At 38.1% G+C, this 22,214-nt stretch overlaps 8 protein-coding genes across 14 annotated transcripts; 4 read left to right on the top strand and 4 right to left on the bottom strand.

Moving 5' to 3' along the window:
- The first annotated feature begins 137 nt into the window (after positions 1–137).
- LOC124342012 (RNA exonuclease 4-like) lies at positions 138–1,814 on the top strand. Its single transcript, XM_046794974.1, has 5 exons — positions 138–730; positions 796–989; positions 1,048–1,183; positions 1,252–1,354; positions 1,482–1,814. The coding sequence occupies exons 1-5, from the start codon at positions 291–293 to the stop codon at positions 1,656–1,658; spliced, it is 1,050 nt and encodes a 349-aa protein (XP_046650930.1). The 5' UTR covers positions 138–290; the 3' UTR covers positions 1,659–1,814.
- Positions 1,815–2,172: 358 nt separating this feature from the next.
- Positions 2,173–3,311, bottom strand: LOC124342014 (ciliogenesis and planar polarity effector 2-like). Its single transcript, XM_046794976.1, has 3 exons — positions 2,994–3,311; positions 2,665–2,933; positions 2,173–2,603 (listed from the first exon to the last, which is right to left on the bottom strand). The coding sequence occupies exons 1-3, from the start codon at positions 3,115–3,117 to the stop codon at positions 2,292–2,294; spliced, it is 705 nt and encodes a 234-aa protein (XP_046650932.1). The 5' UTR covers positions 3,118–3,311; the 3' UTR covers positions 2,173–2,291.
- A 203-nt stretch (positions 3,312–3,514) lies between these two features.
- LOC124342013 (coatomer subunit epsilon-like) lies at positions 3,515–4,838 on the top strand. Its single transcript, XM_046794975.1, has 5 exons — positions 3,515–3,746; positions 3,808–3,971; positions 4,033–4,185; positions 4,245–4,380; positions 4,442–4,838. The coding sequence occupies exons 1-5, from the start codon at positions 3,645–3,647 to the stop codon at positions 4,787–4,789; spliced, it is 903 nt and encodes a 300-aa protein (XP_046650931.1). The 5' UTR covers positions 3,515–3,644; the 3' UTR covers positions 4,790–4,838.
- On the bottom strand, positions 4,830–9,190 carry LOC124342007 (SUN domain-containing protein 2-like). 6 transcript variants are annotated; one of them, XM_046794967.1, is made up of 11 exons: positions 8,869–9,190; positions 8,445–8,580; positions 7,543–7,715; positions 7,368–7,478; positions 7,107–7,310; positions 6,630–6,997; positions 6,330–6,561; positions 5,963–6,268; positions 5,561–5,844; positions 5,399–5,491; positions 4,830–5,337 (listed from the first exon to the last, which is right to left on the bottom strand). In XM_046794967.1, exons 1-11 carry the CDS (start codon positions 8,900–8,902, stop codon positions 5,227–5,229), a joined length of 2,052 nt encoding a protein of 683 aa, XP_046650923.1. In that variant the 5' UTR covers positions 8,903–9,190; the 3' UTR covers positions 4,830–5,226. The 6 variants fall into 6 exon arrangements, with proteins under 6 accessions (XP_046650923.1, XP_046650922.1, XP_046650920.1 ...); XM_046794966.1 differs by having other exon boundaries at positions 7,543–7,554; positions 7,591–7,715; positions 8,445–9,190; XM_046794964.1 differs by having other exon boundaries at positions 8,445–9,190.
- A 238-nt stretch (positions 9,191–9,428) lies between these two features.
- Positions 9,429–14,066, bottom strand: LOC124342010 (fringe glycosyltransferase-like). Its single transcript, XM_046794973.1, has 8 exons — positions 13,430–14,066; positions 11,917–12,008; positions 11,787–11,846; positions 11,124–11,271; positions 10,222–10,307; positions 10,091–10,148; positions 9,916–10,023; positions 9,429–9,851 (listed from the first exon to the last, which is right to left on the bottom strand). The coding sequence occupies exons 1-8, from the start codon at positions 13,868–13,870 to the stop codon at positions 9,714–9,716; spliced, it is 1,131 nt and encodes a 376-aa protein (XP_046650929.1). The 5' UTR covers positions 13,871–14,066; the 3' UTR covers positions 9,429–9,713.
- A 331-nt stretch (positions 14,067–14,397) lies between these two features.
- LOC124343962 (probable flavin-containing monoamine oxidase A) lies at positions 14,398–16,821 on the top strand. The gene is made up of 8 exons (XM_046797349.1): positions 14,398–14,713; positions 14,812–15,083; positions 15,165–15,321; positions 15,425–15,540; positions 15,610–15,752; positions 15,823–15,964; positions 16,030–16,206; positions 16,281–16,821. The coding sequence occupies exons 1-8, from the start codon at positions 14,572–14,574 to the stop codon at positions 16,713–16,715; spliced, it is 1,584 nt and encodes a 527-aa protein (XP_046653305.1). The 5' UTR covers positions 14,398–14,571; the 3' UTR covers positions 16,716–16,821.
- On the bottom strand, positions 16,768–18,445 carry LOC124343964 (evolutionarily conserved signaling intermediate in Toll pathway, mitochondrial-like). Of its 2 annotated transcripts, XM_046797352.1 has the most exons (6): positions 18,358–18,445; positions 17,841–18,113; positions 17,326–17,778; positions 17,157–17,250; positions 16,956–17,086; positions 16,768–16,885 (listed from the first exon to the last, which is right to left on the bottom strand). In XM_046797352.1, the coding sequence occupies exons 2-6, from the start codon at positions 18,004–18,006 to the stop codon at positions 16,809–16,811; spliced, it is 921 nt and encodes a 306-aa protein (XP_046653308.1). In that variant the 5' UTR covers positions 18,007–18,113; positions 18,358–18,445; the 3' UTR covers positions 16,768–16,808. The 2 variants fall into 2 exon arrangements, with proteins under 2 accessions (XP_046653308.1, XP_046653307.1); XM_046797351.1 differs by having other exon boundaries at positions 17,841–18,445.
- Positions 18,446–18,694: 249 nt separating this feature from the next.
- LOC124343963 (COP9 signalosome complex subunit 3-like) lies at positions 18,695–20,668 on the top strand. Its single transcript, XM_046797350.1, has 7 exons — positions 18,695–18,851; positions 18,930–19,202; positions 19,263–19,480; positions 19,547–19,741; positions 19,811–20,122; positions 20,188–20,301; positions 20,369–20,668. Exons 1-7 carry the CDS (start codon positions 18,797–18,799, stop codon positions 20,546–20,548), a joined length of 1,347 nt encoding a protein of 448 aa, XP_046653306.1. The 5' UTR covers positions 18,695–18,796; the 3' UTR covers positions 20,549–20,668.
- Positions 20,669–22,214: the final 1,546 nt, after the last annotated feature.

Here is a 22,214-nt window from a genome sequence, read left to right on the forward strand (position 1 = left end):
TATATAATTCAATTAATATGGATTAAATATTCTTAAAAGTGTCAACGACAACTTAATTACACACACTCATTTCAAAAAAATTCCATTACTCGTCCAGCGGTGTTTTCCAAGTTAGCTATGCGGAATACTTTTATTATCGTCTGCATTCAACCACTCAACTGGCTGTTGTCGCAGTTTCGCAGTTGTCGCAGTCACGTGTCGGATTCTGGTTGCAATTCAGAAATTTAAGATAAATAAGACTTTTGAAATACGTTTGTGAAATTTAAATAAACTAAGTGCAGTTCGTTAGTATGCCTCCTGCTAAATCAAACCCACCGAAAGAGAGTTCCCAGAAACTTCGAACCTCCGTTAAAAAGAAGAAAAATTTTTTCTTCAAAACCTCTGCTAATAATATTAAGTTAACAGACAAGCCAAAATTAGACGAAAAATCGCAAATAAAACCCTCAAAAAACTTTGCCAGATTACCAACTAAGCCAGATGAAGCATCTTCAAATTGGAAATCACTAATTACACAAATCAAGCCTGTTCAGTCAAAAGGAAGACTGTTGTACATTGAAAGGAAGAAGAAAGAAGCAGCAAAGAAAATTGAAGAAAGTTCTATAGGAGTGACTTCAAGTGAAAAAACTAATAATGACCCGGAAATCTGGTTTGATGGTGTCGATCCTATTTTGCTGGAGACTCCCAGTTGTGACGCTAGTAATATTCAATTTGGTTCTAGTGGGCCCAAAGAGTAAGTAGTGTCTCAGTAATTAGGTTTCTTATCTGCTACCTTTATAAAATTACTTGTTTTAATAGATTAACTAAAGTTCTAGCACTGGATTGTGAAATGGTTGGGATTGGAAGTGATGGAAAGGAATCAGCACTAGCACGAGTCTCAATTGTAAATCAACATGGAGTATGTGTTTATGACAAATTTGTTGCTCCTGGAGAAGAAGTGACTGACTTCAGGACAAAATTTTCAGGAATAAGACCTCATAATCTGAAAAATGGTAACTAAAAAAATGTCTGCTTATTTATGATGGAAATGTCAATCCCAAATTGTTTCAGCATCTCAACTCGGAGTTGTCTGCCATGAAGTAGCTGAAATGTTAAAGGGTCGACTTCTAATTGGACACGGTTTGAGTCATGATTTGGAAGTACTCATGATCAAACATCCTAAATCTAATATTCGGGATACGTCAAGGTACGAATTGTGGATAGTGTAATGAATCCAACTGCATATCTAATTTGTTTTACTTTTTTATTGTATAGATTTAAAGTTTTTCGGTCAGTAGTAAATGGAGCTACCCCTAGTTTAAAACGATTGGCACAACAGTTTTTGGGGATTGAAATTCAAACCGGAGAGCACAGTTCGGTAATTACACGGATAGCTGGTTATGCATTTCAGTGATGCGTGACCGTTAACTATTGATTTGGAAAATCAGCTTTATCATTTGCATGTACTCATTTTTGCAACAATTTTTCATTGCTTAAATCTCCAGATACAAGATGCTCAAGCTGCGTTACGTTTATATACGATGTTTCATCAGCAATGGGAAGCAGATTTGGTTTCCAGGAGGTCAGAGAGAAAGTCCAAGATCATCAAAGGGAAAAAATCAACTAAGGAAACCCTGAAGACTAAGGAAACTGTCCAATCAAAGGAAAGCATTAAAAAGTAATCACTATCGCTACTTTCTGTCTGGTGATTTGAGGATCATACAATATCTTGACACTTAACTAAATTTTGCCAATCATGTTCTACATCGATGAAGTACTGATGCGGTCAGTTAACAAATTTACGTTGGAACTAATACAGACTTTCTTTGGATTTCAAACAAAACTTTCTGATTTCTGAATCTTCAACATGGAAACTCCTAATTGCACCGAAATCCCGGAGACACTTTAGAATCAATATTCAGAAAGAAACTTTAATAACTAAAAACTCGCTATACCAATTTGGCGATTTGCCGAGAAGTAGAAGTAGTAGATAGAAGTAGAACTTGCAAAAGGTGGCCAAGTCGATATAGGGAATAATTTTTTTGTGTGTGTCGTAAACACCACGAAATACACTTGGACAAAAATTTTAATTTTGCGCCAAATTTGAAACCTGCAAAATTGGGTGGTTTTGCTTTCGTTTGTTCGTGAATGTATCTTTGAATCAGATTCCTTCTGTCGTAGCTGAACAGTTTTCACTTATTGAATATAGAAATGTATTAATCAAATATAAAATTTATGTAAGTAATACTAGGCATTTAAGTTACAATCTAAAACAACAATCTTGAAAACTTGGACAGACCATTTAATATTTTAGATTAAAGAGTATCTGACATAACTTTATGTTGAGAAGAATATACAAAATCACACAAGGAATTATAGAATGGTGCAAAGTATTTAATATCTAGAGTATGAGGAGGAAGATGAAAAAATGGGAGCCTTCTTCTTCTTGCATACTGGTTTAGTTCTTGATCATGAACCTGAACGTCGTGTTCAGTATCCATTACAAATAACACTACAGTAGAATTTAGCCGAGACAAAGAGTCAAGTTTACTATCGGCATAGTCCAAAGATGTTCGATCAGCTCTATTTATTACTATGGCCACTGCATCAGTTTTTTCCATGCATGCCTGAAAAAAGAAAAAATGACAAAACAATTCAATATTTGAAGTTGATATGTGTTTTTCTTACTGTTGAAATGTAGTTATATCTCTTTGAACATGATTCTCCTGATTCCCAAAACTGTAATTTAAACAAGCAGGTTTTTGCTTGTATTTGTGCTGGCCAATAAATATTTTTTACATGAATTCCTATAGTTTCTATGTATCCTGGAAAAACTGCTGGTTTCCCAGATAAAACTGAAATGGTTTTTGTTTTCCCACTTCCTGCTTTGCCCAGTACACCTATTTTGAACATAATTTCTGGGGTTCCTGGTGTAAGATTCGGATGTTCTAATATTCCTATACCAATAAAATGAAATTGATACATTTAATGGAGATATGCATTAAACCATTGATTACCAAAATGCTTTCGAACTTTCGTATTTATTGGGTGGTAAAGTTGTTGTACAATTCTTTCTCCTTCGACTGTTTTGTACCAATCTTGATCAACATGCTTCAAAGAAGTTGTAGTTGTACTCTCCATTGCAAACGTTCAGATTGAATAAATTTTCCTATAACACTTGAACACTTAATAGAAAAACCATAAAAAAAATACCACTGGCATGTGCATAGTGTTACAACAAGAGCGATCTGATACAAATGCGGTTTTTGTTATTGTAGATATCTACTTCTCAACTTCTGTCAGAGTGCTTCTGTTTTCTTTTGACAGTTGCTAAATGCGTAAGCAGTGTTGCCGGTTTATGAAAATGAGTAACTTAATAAAATTTAAATTCCAAAAAAAACTAATTACTTTGATTCTGAAACAAATTAAAATTTGAATGCAACGAAAATTCAATTTAAAAAATAAATACCGAACATGAATAGGCCTTGATAACGGAAAAGTCTTCCGAGTCTTCTACTGGTCTTCTACTACTTAGAGGCAACTGTGTAAGGGTTTGACACGTCAAAAGACGACTGCAACAGCAAGAAATTAAAGTGAATTTTTTTCAATTGTCAATTCGACAGCAGCCTTAATATTGGATATTAGATCTTAATTTCTATCAAAGTGAAATGCCGGAACAGCAGGGAGAAACCGATGAGCTTTTTGAAGTTAAAACACAATTTTATATTGGAAATTATCAGTCTGCTATCAATGAAGCTCAGAAGCTGAAGGTACATTATCTTGTTTTTCAAAATCATATTGATTTCCTTAACATATTCAAATTACTTCCAGTTAAATAACCCTGTTCTGAAGCTTGAACGTGACGTATTTGTCTATCGAGCCTATATTGCTCTAAAGAAATATGGTGTTGTCATCAATGAAATACATGGAGCCTCTCCACAAGAACTTCAGCCATTGAAACAATTGGCAGAGTATTTTTCTCAGCCTAGTAAGAGGTAATTTTTGTTATTTCTATGTAATAAGTTTCAAGTTAATGAAATATTACAATATTTGCAGGGAATCTATTGTTCTAAAACTTGATCAACAAGTTTCAGGAAATCTAGATGTAAACAACTATGTCTTTCTTCTTGTTGCTGCTTCAATTTACTACAATGAAAGTAGTTATGAAACTGCCCTTAAAGTACTGCATCAGTCAGACCACTTAGAATGGTATTGTAAATTAATTTGACTTCTATTTTTGGTTTTTCATATTATTTTCTCTGTAACAGTCGGGCTCTAATGCTGCAAACACAGTTAAGAATGGATCGTTTGGATCTTGCAAGAAAGGAATTGAAAACCATGCAAGAAATTGATGATGATGCTATTTTGACACAGCTTGCTTCTGCCTGGGTCAATCTTGCAACAGTATGTAGTTGTATTTGTGAATAATGGGTGAATGATTACATTGAATTTTTTCTTTAATAAGGGTGGTGAAAAGCTGCAAGAAGCATACTATACATTCCAAGAGCTGGCTGACAAGAATGCTCCAACTGCATTGTTGTTGAATGGTCAGGCTACTTGCTGTATTGGTCAAAGTAAATATGAAGAAGCTGAGTCTGCCCTTCAAGATGCTCTAGAAAAAGATTCTAATAACACAGATACACTAGTGAATCTTGTTGTGCTCAGCCAGCTATCAAGCAAGACGCCAGAAGTCTGTAATCGCTATTTGAGTCAGTTGATTGATTCTGCTCCCGAACATCCTTTTGTCATTGAGTTCCAAAATAAAGAAAGAGATTTTGATTTGCTTGCTAAGCAGTACGCTCTGCCAGCTTAAATATGTTGAAATGTTGATTTTTGATGATAATACAAGAATATCCAGTTCATTATTCTTTATTTTAATTTTACAAATCGGATTCACCAATCAGAAAGGTTAAACGACTTCACTAGATTTCTAGAAGGACATACAAGCATACAGCAATGTTAGTAGAAGCAAAGCAAACAGACTAGGGCTAGTTAATTTTTTAAACCATTCAAAAACAAAACAGCACATTTTTCACACAGCACCATTTTTCTACCTTGACATCAATTTTCTTGAAAGACTAGAGTTCCAAAAAAAAATCTCGTTGATTTGGAACTTCTACTTCTGGATAGCATTAGAAGACGTAACCACGAACATTTGTACAATTTTATCAGTTCTTAAAAGAGATAAGGTAGCGACGAGATAAGTCGTTGTTTCCCAGATTAGGTTCTGGTAAGGCACATGGCGATGTTCTAAGCTACATGGCCATGTACACGAAACCGATAAAGGCACGTATAATTCAAGTTGCCATAGTTAGAGTGAATCCGTAGTTCAACAATAGAGAACGCTCCTGGTTCATGCGCCTAAAGAAACAATAATTGTTCTTAACATCTAGTTAAAACTGTGTAGAAGAAATGAACATACCTGAACTGGAAAGCTTTGCAACGGCACGCCAAGATTGTCAAAAGTATACTGACCAAGTACCACGCCAGCGATGTCCACTTCCCTTGTAAGGCCCTAATAATACATTTAAACATTTTTTTGTTAAACAAATCAATAAATAAAGGCTTTGCTAATATTAATTACATAGACGGTGAAATTTCGTGGAGCAGAATCGATTTGACCATCGGGCGCCAAACTTCGAGGTATATGCTCTAGAGTGAAAGCCGTTGGGACGATTTTCCTTGAAAGCTGGATCACCAGATATCCGTCGAAGCCACGGAAAGACCAGCACTGCCCTGGAACAATTCCAGGTTGAATGACAACCCGAGGATTGTTCGGTTCACTCCATAACGAAAAACCCCATATTGAGAGTCGGGGCCGGTGAGAATTGTAGGTTTCAGTACAGCGAGTGCTTAATATTACTCCTCCTATTCGTAAAAAAAAAAAATAATGAAATCACGAGTTCGACATCAATAAGCACCATTACAAAAAATACAATAATAATAAATAGGCAAAACAAAGAATTTTCAAAATGGTAACACATACCCGCTGGTTCAAGGGCAAAGTCGGCCAAGCCAGTTTTATCGGAATCGTATACACCCAATGCAGAATGAATCATTTGTTCTACTTCGTCCTTGCTGAGCCCTCGTCCAGAATTGGCATTAACAAGTTTGATTTGGCTGCGAATTTCAGCAATAAGGTCTTCTTTCATTTTGTGAATCAATGCGGGCTTTGAATCAGTTTCCCATCGCTTAATAGCTTCTTCAATAAGGACTCCTATCTGTGTTAGCATCGACAGTTCTTTTTCATTCAAACTATTTTGCATGTTTGAAATATCATGGCCCCATTTTTCTATGACACCGTAAAAACAGTTAACTTTACCAAAATGACAAGAAAGCTATCAAAATAATACCATCTTTGTCTTCTGCGCTACGTTTCCATTCTTTGAGGTCCTTCAGCTCTTTCAGAGCCCCGTTCAACTTAGAAACTGTAGTGGCGACATCATCTACATTTAGTCCAGTTTGCTGAGAAAGCGATCCAATTAAAGATGCAAATTTGGCTCCAACAAGCTGTTCAAGCATATCAGGATGAGACTGATCACAACAGTCTTTTATCTCCGCCGTGCGTACACTCATCAGCTGACCCTATTTTTTCATGACAAGTAAAATAAATTAGCTATAATCCAAAGAATGTAAAGTATGGAAGATTTTACCTGAAACAATTCGACTTGAGAGGCTAGACTTGATATTTTCCCATCATAGGCGTTGACCTGTTGTTTTAAAGCAGAATACGCTTCCTTCGTTATCTTCAATTCGTATTTCAAATCTTGCCAAGATGAATCTTCTGACAGGAGAAGTGGAACTTCTACAGGACTTAAAGTCGATGTCGATAAATCTGTTATGGGGTTGATAATGGATAACGGCGATTCTACTACAGGGTTGGACATTGGTGACGGCGAGTCTGATAAAGAATTTAAAGTCGGAAGCAAATCTTGGGTTGGAAAAGGGTTAACTAAGGTATTAGAGGGGACATCTTCTGCGCGGGTAATGAAGGCATGCAAAGCAGAATATAGCAATCCACCTGATTAAAAAGTTAAAAATAGGCATATATATTAGTTTGCTGAATGAAATATAAAAAATTTATGTAAGAAATAAAAAAAAAGATTAAGAAAATAAAAGAACAATCAAACCTGCACAGAAGCAGAGAGGCAAAAAGAGGAAAAGCATCAGCAGATTTCGACTATTCTTGCTCTGTTGCCTGCATAGATTTCTTAATTTGGTTATTCCTCGACTTTGGAGAACACAAGTATCAAGCAATAAAGAGTAGCAAGTGATGAGGTAAATCCACCATGCAAGGCTTAATACGATTCCCTTCAGCTTGGAAAAAGCAACACCTTAAAATTAAAATATAGTAAGTAATTGCATCATTTTTTAAATATAGTAAATTTTACTTGAGAAACAGTAGGCGGCAGATCTGTAGCTCTTAGGTGGTGTCTTCAGGTGGTATGTTTCATCGATTTCATCATCAGACTCATGAGCATTTCTATAGCTGGTATTTAAATCTAATATATCAAAAATGAAAATAAAATAAAATTGCAACTTAAATATTTATGATACTAGTTATACCTGGAGTTTTTCCAAGTGAGCCCAGTCTTAGTTCCGGTGATGAGAAACCAAAGCCATGACACCTTTCAATTGACCGTCTTGTCATGTTTGGCATGCAAATCACTCTTTCTGGGGTTACTTGTGTCCTGTAGCTGTAACTATTTGCATAAGTGAAATCTGTTTTCTCAGCAGACCTAAAAGAATTTTGACACAAAAGAATTAAAACTTGCACATGTTTCCTGATTTAAGTTCATTAGTTATACAAGCAGTAAATTTCAGAAGTCAATCTAACACAGCCAAACTCTTCGGTTTAAAGAAAATACGGAAATGTTAAAAGACTAGAAGGTCGTTTATTTACGCAAATGAAAAGCATAAACGAAAAGTTGCTATTTTCAAACGGCGAGTTGAAAATGGAGAGATTTGAATGCTAGCAGACGAAATCTGTTGCATGTTAGCCAAACCCCCAAAAAAGTAATGCCCATAAAAAAGTTAAATGATTTTCTTGAATCACACATACGACCTATAAAACTATTACCCCGGGCTAATCATGGTTGATCTACCAGTCACTAGATCGAATGCTTCACAGAATAAGACTGAAATGAGAAGCACGACAGTAATTAAAGAAATGACGTGCATCACCGCCACATCAAAATTAAAAGACGTTACGCCGGTCAGCGATGGTGTCAAAAACTTGAAATATGCAAGAATTTGAATTTTGCGTTACAACAGACAAACGAACAATTTACTTGGCCGACACTCCACTAGCTGGTAAAATTTTCTATGCAAATTTTCTGTACAATTTTTGGAATTTTTTTTTTCTATTGTAAATTGTAAGTGTGAAAGCAGAGTAAATAATATCAAAAGTGTAAGGGCAGTAAGGCAAACCAGTAAAGAGCTGAAATTCAAGGTTAAACTCAATTTACCTTTTAAGTGGAGTGGTCTTCAAACTAGTATGCAGAGGAGTAGAAGAAAGGAAGATGGGGGTGTCACTTGTTGGTCTTGCTCCTTCTTCTTCTGCACTTGAATAATCGCTGGTCTGATTATTTGACTTTTCTGTAACTAAAGCAATAGGGGTCTTAGGAGATTCATGCTGATCCAACTGAAATCGTGCTTCAAGATTAAGGGCAAGATTTTTTCTAATGTTTCCATTTTTTTCAATAGCAACTTTTCTATGTGATTTCTTGCTACTGCTTCTAGGAGAAGGGCTGAGACGATTTCTAAAGCTTAAACCATGACCTTCTGGACATTCACTACCATGGCGTGTACATTGTGATCTCAATGTGAAGGGAGTAGTGGAGCGACTTCTAGTAATTGCAGGTTCACTTGCTGCACTCCCAACACTATTACCAGAATCTCTTCGTTGTCTAGATCTAGTTGACATGATCAGCTTGTGTCTTGACTGTTTTTGAATTCACAATGCCAATCGGTTGTGACTTTCCGATTCCCACCAACGTTGGGATTCCGTACTGATGTGTGGGGGGGAGCACCGTGGGAGACTTCAGCAGTTTTTTCGGGAAGTTATATCACGAACGAGAACTCACAACTCACGATACTTTGGTTCCTTACTTACTCATTCCACCTTTGGACCGAAAAGGTTTTTCTAACCACAACAATGCATAATCAATCAAATTTTTTTACATGAAAATGAATGTGCAGTCAAATAAGGTTCGCAACCACACCTTCTCGTTCTGTTGACAGGTGCTTCAATTGTCCTTCTAAAAAGTTCCTTATCTCACCAAGAGGTGGCGAACGGCACGATTTTGTTTAATGAGAAATACTTTTTTTTAAAAATGTAAGATAAGTAGATAACTGTTATTTAAAAAATGTAAGATAACCGTTATTTACGTTACGAATCCTTGGAAGAATCAAATAAAAAATGATGCAGATAAGGGTTAAATGGATAAGGATTAATGTGAAACCTAATACATGTATTCACGAGTTGTCTTGTTTAAAACCGTGGTCATTTGAATTTCCCATAAAGGTTAGTCAATTGCATAAATGAAGAAAGTATCCTCATTTCAAAATTATTTGCTTGATCGCATCAGGATAGCGTTAACTGTACAATTCCAGATAATTAAAGAAATAAAGAGAATAATGTGCACAAATTTAAAAAATAAAAATAATGGCCAGCTTTTAAAAAAGAAGAATATCACAGCTGAAAAATTATTCACATGAAATTCAATGAAGTCATCTTATCTAGGACAGAAACTAAAATTGGGATACAAATGACAATGTAGAGATAGAAATCTATAGGGGTCAATTTGATTGTTGAAACCATCCAGACTCAGCACATTCATTTCAGCTCCGTAATGGGAATAACTGAAAGTAATCTAGAATTAAAAATAAAGAACAATTAATCATCGTGGTAATGTGTATATGTAAAATAAACTGTACCTGGTCTGCAATTTGCGATTGTTTTAGAAACTTCATTGGTTCTAAATGCGAGTGGAACTCTTCTACCACTGTAAGCTGTTTGCTCAGGAGATGCTCAACAATATAGCCCTAAATTGATTTAAAAAAAAGGTGTTAAGATAAAATGCAGACAGGTAATGTGTGTGATTTTATTTACCATAGTGACATCGTCTGGCAGTCGAATTTTATCGCCAATACTAATGAACTTTCCGCCACTGAAATTAAAAATGGAAACAACAGATTAACTTTCAAATTTCATTTAAAGAATATCATTAAACAAAACTATACCTGGCCAACGGTTTCATTTTCAAGCTGAGTGAACGACTAAGACAGAATCCAGCACCTCCCGTAGCGAACCAAAATGATATTTTTTGCTGTAAAAAAAAATATTCAAATTATTTCCATCAAAAAGTCAAGACACCTTCGGTTGATTAAATATTCTTTTTCGAAATTATTTGTTACAGGCGACATCGCTGGAATACTGTGGGATTTAATCAACTCGTGCTGAGAGCACTGAGGCACGCGATTTAATGTTTATATCGGTCTCCTGCGGACCGCCAAGGGGAGAGTGTCCTCAGGCAGAAAAAAGCTTTGAGAGGGTTGAAAGGGCACGACAGCTGGCAAGCAACGAGCCTCACGTTAGAAACGGAGGGGACAACAAAGAGCGCTCCGAGATAGCGGCGGAGGAGGATTTCAGAGCACTAAATGAACAAGAGCCGGGGAAGGAATCAAGAACCCATTCAGGTGTAGAGCCGGAGGGCACTCATTCAACAAACAAGTGTGTCACGCACAGAAGCAGCAGCCCACAAGAGAGAGAAGGGGAAAAAAAAAGTCGGTCTAGGGCTCGAGAAAATAACAGTGGGCGCATCATTAAAAAGATGAAGGAAGATGAAGAACAAAAATGCCACAAGTCAGTTCTACCAAGTCGCCGCGCACCTGTCGCCTTGAAACCCGACGTTAGAGCTCCCTTTTTATATGTAACTATCATTTTTCGTCCCATCTCCTAAAAAGGAAGGGCAGAACAAACATGTTTTCCAGTGAGGAAAAACGACATTCTCGCATACGATTGAAATTTAATGAAATCTTTTTTTTTTAGAATGTCTAGCACGAAAAAATGGGTCATAAATACCAACAACTGTTTGACATGAAAAATTCTTGGACGATTGTAACGAGAAAAAGGGTCTAATTACCGGTATGTGTTCGCGGTCCAGGATTTCCAGCGGTGCTTTGATACTTGGTTTGCCGAGGTACCAATCATCCGTCCAGTCGTATTTTTGCAGCATTCGGACCAACTGCGGTACATTCACATAGTTGTCGTCGTCAAAATGGCAGAACCACCTTTAGAAATAAAATATAATCAAATAAAACATGAATACCAAAAAAACAGGTACGAAACATGTAACAGGAAAAGAGGGGGGATGTGATAGCACACAGTTCATTAAGATGACAGTCACGATGGATGTTGCGCTGCTTCGTGACCAGAAAATCCGGGTAGTCCCGAGCAAAGAAATCAAGTTCCTTAGTTGGCTAAAGATTCTTTAAAGTGCTCTTTGATGTACACGCGATCATATAACCAAGAAGGTTATATATTATTATCTCCATAGTGGCAGCAATTATTTCTAATGAGAAACCGGCCTTTTCAAGGAAAAAAAGGGGGATGACCGTAAGAAATGCTCGGAGATTTCTTGGGGGGACCCTAACAATCATGAAGAACAAAAAGAATCTAAGATGACCCCGGACTCTTGTAATGATTACAAGCGTATCGCCGACGGACACGGCAGCAATGACAATAACAAAAATAATTTAAACCGAGGCAAGTTCAAGTTAATTATATACATATAAATATACAGTACCGTTTGTTGCTCTCGAGAAAAGTGTCAAACTCGACGGCCATCTTGCAGCATAACGCCATCCTACATAATGAAAAACGTTAATTTATTTATATTTTACTATGATTACAAATTTGTATAGAAATATGTTTACCGGTTGTGAGAAGCTGAACATCCTGTGTTAATCAGATGGTTGTGGGTTTTTTCGCTGTATTCCTCGTCATCCGAGTCGGTAAAAAACCAAGTCTGTCAAGATATAATAACATTAACTTGGATCACTCAACCCGTATAACCCCAGTTGATTTGCTATTGAATTTGCATGCACGGTTAGTTGATCCAAAACGCAGTGCTATAACAGCAAAAAAGACTGTGCCCTCATTACTCTTTAATGAGAAGATATCGAATAACAAGCTTTCAGAAGCAGAGAGGGTGAAAGGCAATCCGAGCTGGACGCACTTTGTTCACACATGTTTTTACTTCTAACAAGACCAGTTGCCCTCTTGTAAATACAACTTCCATTTTTCTTCAAGAGGTGGTACACGAAGCTGTTGTTCTCGAGTGGCTGTAGCAGTTCAGTTTTCAGCTGATATCTAAAAGTCGGTGAACTTTGAACTTGAAAGAATATTTCTATGGCCTGTTCTCCATCAACGCTGTATTTTGGGGTTTGTTTGCTTTTCTCCCTGGACTATATTGCTCGATAAGGCGTGAAATCATAGAAACGTAGGGCACAAAGTTGTTTTCTTTCCCACGGATCGAATGGCTAATTGTGTGGAAGGATTCGGGTTTTGACCATAAACTTGGTTTCAATTTGCCTTTTTGAAAAGATAGATTTTTTTAAATTCCGAAAACATTCATTTTTTATCAAGAATGCTTTCTTTTTTTAAGAGGGGAAACTTGCTGGCCTTTGTGAAACAATGGACCAGACGGAGCTGAGGGACAGAAGCCTATTCAAAAGGTGTCGAGTGTCGCAGACACCAACAGATTTTCTAAAAGACTCCCTCGGCTTCTGGAGAAAATAAAGAAGATGGACAGACGCTCCTCCTACCGCCAGAAGCAGCGAGGGTTTGCATTATACTGGGAAATAATAATATCGAGGCAGCCCTACCTGCTCTTTTCATCTCGAGGCAACAAAGGGACTTGGAAGCTAATTAAATGCATCCAAGGACAGTGAACAAAGTCTGCCTCAACTAGTTCTCTCTCTCAGTCCCCCTTGATATTTTTCTATGATATTACTTTTAGACCATCCGAGTTGATAAAAAAAAAGACGGAATGCTGCCGGATAAATCCGTCTGGGGCGACATCTCAATCTTATAGGACAACACACATGAGATGACTGACCCGAAGTAGCTTTCTCTAGTTCTTCCCTTCTGATGCCATCAATCATCTGATTCAATCTCCGTGTAGATGAACAAAAACACATTCGTTAGATCTGGAATTTCTTTTTCACTTTTTTTTTTAAGAAAACAGGTTGACGTGGCCCCTTCGTTAGCAGTTATATGTTAATGAGGGATCGCTTTCAAGATACGAAATCGGACAAGTCGTGGAGGAAAACACCGCATAGATATAATTGGTCAGTGGTAAAATCATGAACGCCCTTCTAAAACTAAAAGCCAAACAGCTGACCTGTAAGATCTAAGACGATTAGAAATAATTGGGCATCTAGATACCTGTTCCCGGGCTAAGGTGAACCAAGTTTTGATGATGACATCCAGACGTGAGGCGTGAAAATTCTTCGTCGTCTTGACACTTATGAATATATCGTCAAGTGTAGTGTGAGGCTTCGTTGTAGTACTTGATGTCGTTGTTGTTGTGGTTACTTCGAAGAGATGGTTGTCGTTGTCATCTATCACCGGCCCTGCAAACGTGTTTCCTTCGTCATCCAAAACGGATCTAAGAGACCTATCTGGCCACAAGCCCACAAAGTTTTTGATCCATGGAGGTTCTTCTTTTCCCGCAGAGGCACGTTCTATCGTTGCAGTGGAATTGTTCGAAGTGGCAGCCAAAGTCCGAAGCATTGCCAATGTGGAAAACGAAAACAAGACGGCCAGAAAAAGGGCTTGCAGGATTCTTTTGAGCGTTAGACGCATTTTAGAAAGTTGATAGCTCATCTTCTTCTTGATGCCGTAAAACTTGAACACTTCCCCCGCACAATAAAACTGCACCCCGAATGGTGGGCGTATACACACGGAATTGTTGCTTCTAAACTAAAAAATGCTGATCTTCAGGCGTTTGCACTGCAGCCATGGCTGATTGCTCACTGCCGTCTAACTCGCTGCTTGAATGACTAAGAAAACATGAGATGCTGGCCTTTTTTCCCCGTCTCTGCCTTTCTAGCCCCAGGGAACAACAAGTGTTTTTGGAGTTTTGACACATTGAAAGATGCCATCTAACGGTGAGTTCCAAACATGAGAAAACTATTTCGGGAATCCAATTTCAAATGTAAAAATGTTCCACACATTTTTTTTTTTCAATTTAATTGGAATTTATCGAAATTTTCATTAAAAATAAAATGGTTATCTTGGCATAAATCATCCTTTTAATTCGCGTGTTTTGAAGCTTTTGTTGCTGTCGTCAGGCAAAGAAAAAAAAATTGACGCTGATATTTCCTGATATGATGGTTTTCTAATCTCTCTATTTATACAATAATGTATTTGCGTCGATAAATACAGCACCTTAGTGCACTTCTATGTTGAACTATTTAGCTCGGGGTATCTACGTGATCAAAACTCAGTAACTACCTGTCGGTTTAGCTAGTAAAGGCTTTTGCACTTATACATTCTGATCAGTTATTGTGTTGGCTCATGACAAAATGGAAGAAGGAAAATCACCCAATAAAGCAAAAGAAGAATTTGATGTGATTGTTATTGGTTGTGGTCTGTCTGGATTGACAGCTGCCTATGAAATTTTTAAATTAGATCCAAATATCAAATTATGTTTATTAGAGGCCAAAGGTACTGTACATACCTATGTGTTTATTATGTACAAATCCTATCTTTGCATATTGGTGCTTATTCATTAAATTTGTATAATGTTGAATTTCTTTTTATAGACCGTTTGGGTGGAAGAACTCTCACCAATGAAATTGACATTGGTGAAGGACAGAAAGCATCATTTGATTTTGGAGGACAGTGGGTAGCATCAAGTCAACCAGATATTTTAGAAATACTTGAAGAACTAAACATTGAAACATATCCACAATTTATTGATGGAACCAAAGTTATGCAAGTTGGGCATGACAATGTTATTCGTACTTACAAGTCTGATATCCCAAGTCTTGGATCTTACTGGGGAATTATTGAACTACAACTGTTCATTTGGAAAGTAATGATAAGGTTTTAATTCTTGCATTTATTTTCCTGCCCCTGAATATCCAAGAAAGTATATAATCTTTTTGCACTCTAGGCTGAGAGGTTAGCTAAGGAAATTAGCATTGAAGATCCATACTTGTGGGAAAAGGCTCAAGAATACGATGCAATGACCATGGAGACGTTTGTTAAGAATAGTGCGCGCACTCAAGGTGTAAGAGACACCATTCAAGCCGCTTGCCGTTCCGTAATTGGTACTTGATATAGAAGCGAATAATATTTCGATCATGATACTTTCCTATTATTCGCAAAGAAATGCCCATTATATTTGCATCTTACATTTCCATCTATCAACAGGAGCTGACCTAGATCGTGTTTCAGCCCTCTTCTTCCTTGCATATGCTAATTCAGCGGGGGGTGTCATGAAACTCTTGATGGCAACTGAGAATGGCGCCCAAGAACTTCGCGTAAAAGTGCGTGAGAAAGGATATTATACAATGTTCTCCCGCCTTCTCGATTTTCATTTCTGGGTCAATTCACAGGGGGGCACGCAACAGATAAGCGAAATTTTAGCCGATCGAATTGGGCGAAAAAATATTCACCTGGAACAACCCGTGGCCTCTATTTCCCAATCTGATGAAAGCGACTTGGTTACAGTTAAAACTTTGTCGGCGAAGATTTTCAGGTAATTTAAGTTATATAAAATTATTAAAATATTACATTCACCAAAAGGCTATTCATCCTTAAAATGATAGGGCAAAGCATGTGATTGTCAGTATTCCTCCCAATTGCATAACCCACGTACAGTTTTCACCTCCGCTCTTGGAGGATCGAAGGCTTCTAATGGAAAATATGCCAGTAGGGCATCTAACAAAATTCGTCATTACGTACGACAAGGTTTGTCAAGTATAGTAAATCTTGGGAAATCACGCATAAAATACATTTAAAATTAATTTCAAAAGACATACTGGCGTGAAAAGGGCTTTTCCGGTGAGGTCGTGAGTAACGGCGGAGGACCTTTGTTAGGGTGCTCCACGGGTCCACTTAGCGTCGTTTATGATGCTACCAATGATAAAAACATACCTGCTCTCGTAGGATTTATAGCCGGAAGGCCAGGAGTTGAATGGCACCGTCAAACGGTATGACCAATGTTCAATTTGTACATCTTTTTCGAAATAACACAACGTGTTCTACAATTAAAATGTGAATTTAGGCAGCGGAACGTCGTTCGGCGGTTCTTAATAGTCTTTCCGATTGTTTTGGACCATGGGCGTTGCAACCGACGAGCTTCACTGAGAAAATATGGGCCGATGAAGAATACAACGGAGGTTGTCCAGTCTCTTTCGGCGTTCCTGGAATCATGTTCACATTCGGTATTCTCCGTCGTCCGCATGGTCGAATTCACTGGTGCGGGACTGAAACATCTACACACTGGGCTGGATATTTAAGTGGAGCGGTGCAGTCTGGAAGACGTGCAGCTTCCGAAGTGATGAAACTTAGAGGTAAGAACGTCATCGAATTGGAGAAGCTAGCCTTTCGAAAACCATATGCAGACCAAAGTCCACCATATTCTTTACCCAATTTATTGACTCCTGTGATTGTTGTATTTGCCATCGCTACAGCTTTCATCGCTGTTTATTTCCTATAATTTCTAGTTTTTCTTTCCAAAATTTGCAGGAAAAGTGAATTAGATGGAAATGTGTTATTCAAAACTATTATTTTACTGATCATATACATTTATTTACAAATCAGAACCTCCTGTGATTTTATTTAGTGGTTGAGATGGCATATTACTTTCGATAGCTGGTGCAACTTCACCTATTTAAAAAGAGAAAAATTTGTCATGTTGTAAAAAATAAAGCTGAATATAAAATAAGTGGTACCATACCTAAGGGGGAGTTAGTAGCAAACAGGATACTCAAATTAGCTAGGTTTGGATTTGTTTTCTCTAAAAATCGGATCCAAGAAAGAAGGGAATCTTTTGAGCATGTCCCAGTGATAGCTATAGCAAGGATTGTCCTTGAAAAAATTTAAAAAAAAGTATTTATCTCATAATCAACACATTTGATGAAGATTAATATTTGTTTACCCATCTTCTTGTTCATGAACTGAAGGTTGAACAACGATATCTTTCCGAGTAAGATTTTCTTCCCCAAACATCCACGAACGCAGTTCACTTACATCTAGAACAAATCGAAGAATAAAATTAGAAAACTAGAATGAAGAAAATTGAAACTAAACTGTTTCAGTACACATACCATCATAATCATATTCATTCTGCTGTTTCTGCTCTTCTTCCGTTAACGGAACAGGTTCAGAACGCAAAATAAAGTAATTTATACTGGTTCTTCTTAACCAAATTGTGAAAGCGCCTTCAACGTAGACGGTTTGCTTTTCTTTGAGTTTGGCTAAAAGGTCTCTTTGATTGGCGCTTTGACCATTGACGATCCAAGTATCGTCAATGGCGTCTTGCAACTCACTAGTCTGAAAAATGTTCATCTCTGTAGCTGGATCAACACTACCCATTCTCTGGACAGCAAGTTTTGCTATTTCAAGATTTGAGTTAGGAATCTTTTGGGGGAGTGCCCATGGAGATTGGTTTTTAAACTTAGGCATCCAATAAGCCATCCTTCTAAGTTTTTTGGTGGGAGCTCCATGGCGACCAAAAATATTAAGAACCATTTGGTCAGTTTCTTTATCTGGACAAACACCTAAAAATGAAATAAAAACACATAAAATAATTTAAACTGATTTGAGGCAAAGATATTCTAACCATTGTTTTCCATCTGTTCCAGAACATCTATTATACATTGCTGTTGTTTTGGATAATGCATAAATTCTGCTTGAAACATATTTGTTGGAATATATTTTCCCTTTGGTAATATATCAATAATGTCTTTATATGCTTCCAGGTCACGATGCACACCAAATTCTTCCATTTCCTTCAGAGCAGCATAGATGAATTCCACTTGTGCCCTACGGGGCCCTGGTCTTGTTGTGTAAATTTTTACAGCTTCTAAGAATGTGTCTTTATTTCTATCGCCTTCTGGAACATAAAACATAGAAGGTCTAACAATCAGTTCGTTGGGTTCTTTATTTTTAAAATGAAGACTATTTATATGAATGTGACGGGACTGTAAGCATGGTAGTAGCTTGCAATTATGAACTTGAGGTAAGGCTCTTTGGAGAATTCGATTCAAACTTAAACCAAATTTAACTGCCATTATAATACTAATGGCTATTCAAAGCAGGAAAATAATCAACAAAATTCGAACTATTTGTAAAAATACCAGAAATACATAGAATTGTCACAACAAATTCAAGAGTCGGCGAAAATGGGATTTGTTATTGTTTTTTTTCCTCTTTCAACTTTTAACGTCTGCTAAAATTTCAACTTCATCGATGATAGATGGCAGGGATTCATAAAAAAAGTTTCTTATTTGATTAAAAACTTGATTACTTTCGATTATTCATCATCAAATTAGAATAAAATTAAATCGCGGTTATTTCGCTTATAATTATGTTCATTTTGTTTTTAAATTATTCAGTAAAAGTGTTTGTGTGATCCTGCCGCCACCCGCCAGTGGTGCTACTTGCATCTACGAATATACCCTCTATTGGCGCGTTTATCAACGAATAAAGACAACTGCAGACGACGTTTGTTGGCTCATCCAAATATTTCTCTCTTCAATTCAATATCTTTCAATCTAATATTCTTCAAATTTGAATATGGCGTCATCCCTAGAACATTTTGTAAATTCTGTTCGTAATCTCTCTGGCGAAGGTTTGTTTTGAATGACAGTTGTATTTCATAATTTGTGGACACTAAAAATATTCAATTTTCTATGTATCAAACTGATAGGAAGCTGGCGAGAACTATATGATTTCCTCGGCAAGTCGCCCGACGTACTCATGAGGAATTCCGAACATTTAGACACTGTTCTGGATACTCTTGACCCACAACTTCACAGTCTAGGTGTTTTGGCAATTTACATGGTAAAGTTCATGATTCTCAACCAAAATGCAGCTCAAAATCAAGGAATTCAAGTTCCAGAACCCGAAGTGCTCATCAGTCAAGTCAGTCAGTTCATCACAGTTTGCAATGGTGAACAAATTCGCTGTGCTCCTGACTCATGTAAGCTTCTAATATTGCACTCTTACAATTGAATAATTCATAATAAATTGTTATGTGCAGTCGCTGAGCTGTGTAACCAGTTTACCCAATGCCTAGTGGAACGAGAGACACCTGCCAGGGGTATTGTTCCCCTTACCAAAGCTATTCGGAAAGCCAGAATGAATGAAACACAGCTGACGTCTATCCACGCTAGCCTTCTCCAACTCTGTTTGATGGCACAGAATTTAAAACCTGCCTTGGAGTTTTTGAATGTTGAGATTTCTGAAATCAATTCAGAGGTAAATTGCTTTTTCAGGTTCTAGTGCACTGATTACAGAAAATTCTAATGACAAATGTGTTTGTAGAATGGATATTTTGATGCCAAGCATTTCTTGCTCTACTACTACTATGGGGGAGTTATCAACATGGCTGTCAAAAACTTTGAGCGAGCCCTGTATTCATTCGAAGTAGCTTTGACGACACCATCTTCAGCCGTATCTCACATCATGCTGGAATCGTACAAAAAGTACATTCTCGTCTCACTCATTCTTCATGGAAAGGTATGGATCAAATAGTCGCGCAATGTTCGTTCAATTTCCGATTCACATTGTCATTTGAAACGAGACTAGGTGGCACCTCTTCCCAAATACACATCTCAAGTGGTTAATCGGCTCCTGAAACCCATGAGCGCCATCTACCACGAAATCACGACGGTATTTGCTACCAACAAGCCGACGTCACTGGAACTTGTCCTCCAAAAGCACCGAGAATTGTTGCAGCGTGAAAATAACTGGGGTCTGGCCAAACAAGTACAACAATCGCTCTACAAGAAGATTATTCAGCGACTGACTCAGACTTTTCTGACGCTTTCGCTCAGCGATATGGCCCTGCGAGTTCAGTTGCCCAGCGTGATGGAAGCGGAAAAACTCGTCTTGACCATGGTATTTGCTTTCAAGATGCTAAAAGATGACGATCAAACTATGTGTTTTTTTTTCTTCTTCAAAAGATTGAAGATGGGGATATTTACGCCAGCATTAGCCAGAAAGACGGGATGGTATTGTTTCACGACAATCCGGACAAATACGACAGCACTTCAACTGTTGAGCGCGTTCAGAAAGAGGTATTTCGATAGTAGCCGGCAGAAATGTGTACCAGATAATTGACCTCATGGCTACTCGTTTGGGTAGGTCAACATTTGCATCGAGTTGGACATGCAGGTGCAGAAGATGGAGGAAGCCATCTGCACGAACCCGGTTTTCGTGAAGAAGGCGTCAGGTGCCATGGAAGAGGACGATGGAGGGAGGAGTTCAGCTTCGTCAGCCCTTCAGGCCGGTGCGGCAACCAAAGTTCCCTCCTTCTCCATGTGATCACCTATGATGCTCTTTAAAACACCAACTAATCCATAACGTCTCGATAAAATAATTACTTTCACATTTTTTTTTGTTAAATAACTAAGTGAGGATTCATACACGGATTAAAAACAAAAATTTAGTTTCTTTTTTTCAAAAATTGTATTGATAAACATCACACATAAAACTGTACACGATTTCCAACACACATAAATTCCAAAGTCAGACAGTCTGTCTATGCATCTAGTCGAGGCCATCCACAAAATCAGCTTTCACAATGATCTCAGAAATTCAAATAATATCTGGCAGATCACTGAGAAAACTAGTCTCGAGGTTTAAAAGCCGAAAATTCACATTGTCGGTAGAGCAACACACCCACACATGGCCGAAGCCGACTGGATACTGTTTGCTTGGTCCAACGGCGGATGAATGGAGAGCCCCAACTTCGAGGAGTGTCTACCACCAAGAGATAGAGGGCGCGCGCGCATTGATGTGATAAGATTAAAAACGAAAAACGCCAAACTGTTTGGAGGCAGGCGGAGATGTGTGTCTGCTAAGTGGCCTAGTAGACGAATAAGTAGGAGAAAGGTTGTAAATAAAGGAAGGACATTAAAAGAGAAAAGATGTGCGCATTCCAATGAACTTTGTCTGTCCCACATTGGTGACCGGTAAAAATGCAGACGGGAAAAATACAAAAAGGAGGCTGTGTGAGCCTGCTCTCTCTTTCTCTGCGCTTCGAGAAAGTCCGCATAAGGTGCACACAAACCAGTTTATGACGGAAAGGGAAGCCTACAATACCCAGCCGAAGATAATGAAAGAACGATATTTTGAGAGCGCCGTATTTATGCAACGGCAGTTGTTCAACAACAGATATATACAAGGTGTTGAGGGGAGGGAGGGGAGAGACCCGACAACGTTGCCGTTTCCTTCCGCATTCCGTTCGTCGTCGGCGGAGGGGAGAAGCATCTTGAAGAAACTAAAAAAGGGAAAGACACAAAATAAAAAGGGATAGAAATACACACATGAGGAAACAATTAGCTTGCAGGATTCCAGCCCAGACTTCCGGAAGACAAGAAAAAAGATGAAAAATACACAAAATGGAAAGAAAAATAAAAAGAGGCAGTGATGGATCCGAAAGAATCCTAAAAAGAATCAAAGTTCAAGGATATTCCGCACAAGGCGGAAAGGTTGGAAGGCGCAAGGTCATTGCACGAGAGCCTTGGAGGCGACGGCGACGGCCACCCAAGAACGTGGGAAAAGAGAACCGTGAGCACGGACGGGTCCCGCCGATCTCTCTTTTTTTTTTTTCTTTTTCTGACTGTATTATTTCCAGTCGAACATTCTTGAAATCAAAAGAAAAGCGCCCATTCTTCTCTTCTTACGTTGATTATGTAGATACTTTTTGTGACTAATCCGCGTTGCCAAGTCAGAAAAGCGCTAAGGTCACGCACTTGAATCTCTAAAACCAAGACACACAATCAGCTGAGAGAGAGAGATTGGTTAGTCGAGGCTATCACTATGCAGCAGCAGCAGCAGCACACTGGTGGTGATGGTGGAGACGGACTGAGGCCACACAACCGCGTTCGTCAGAAGAGTGTAGAGGAATGCGGTGAGGCGACGGGGCTGAATGGGACCCGGGCGAATGTGTGTGAGAGCAAAGCCCTCGCACACACACAGAGAGAGA

The sequence above is a fragment of the Daphnia pulicaria genome, chromosome 6 (assembly GCF_021234035.1).
Source record: "Daphnia pulicaria isolate SC F1-1A chromosome 6, SC_F0-13Bv2, whole genome shotgun sequence".
Classification (NCBI taxonomy): Eukaryota; Metazoa; Arthropoda; class Branchiopoda; order Diplostraca; family Daphniidae; genus Daphnia; species Daphnia pulicaria.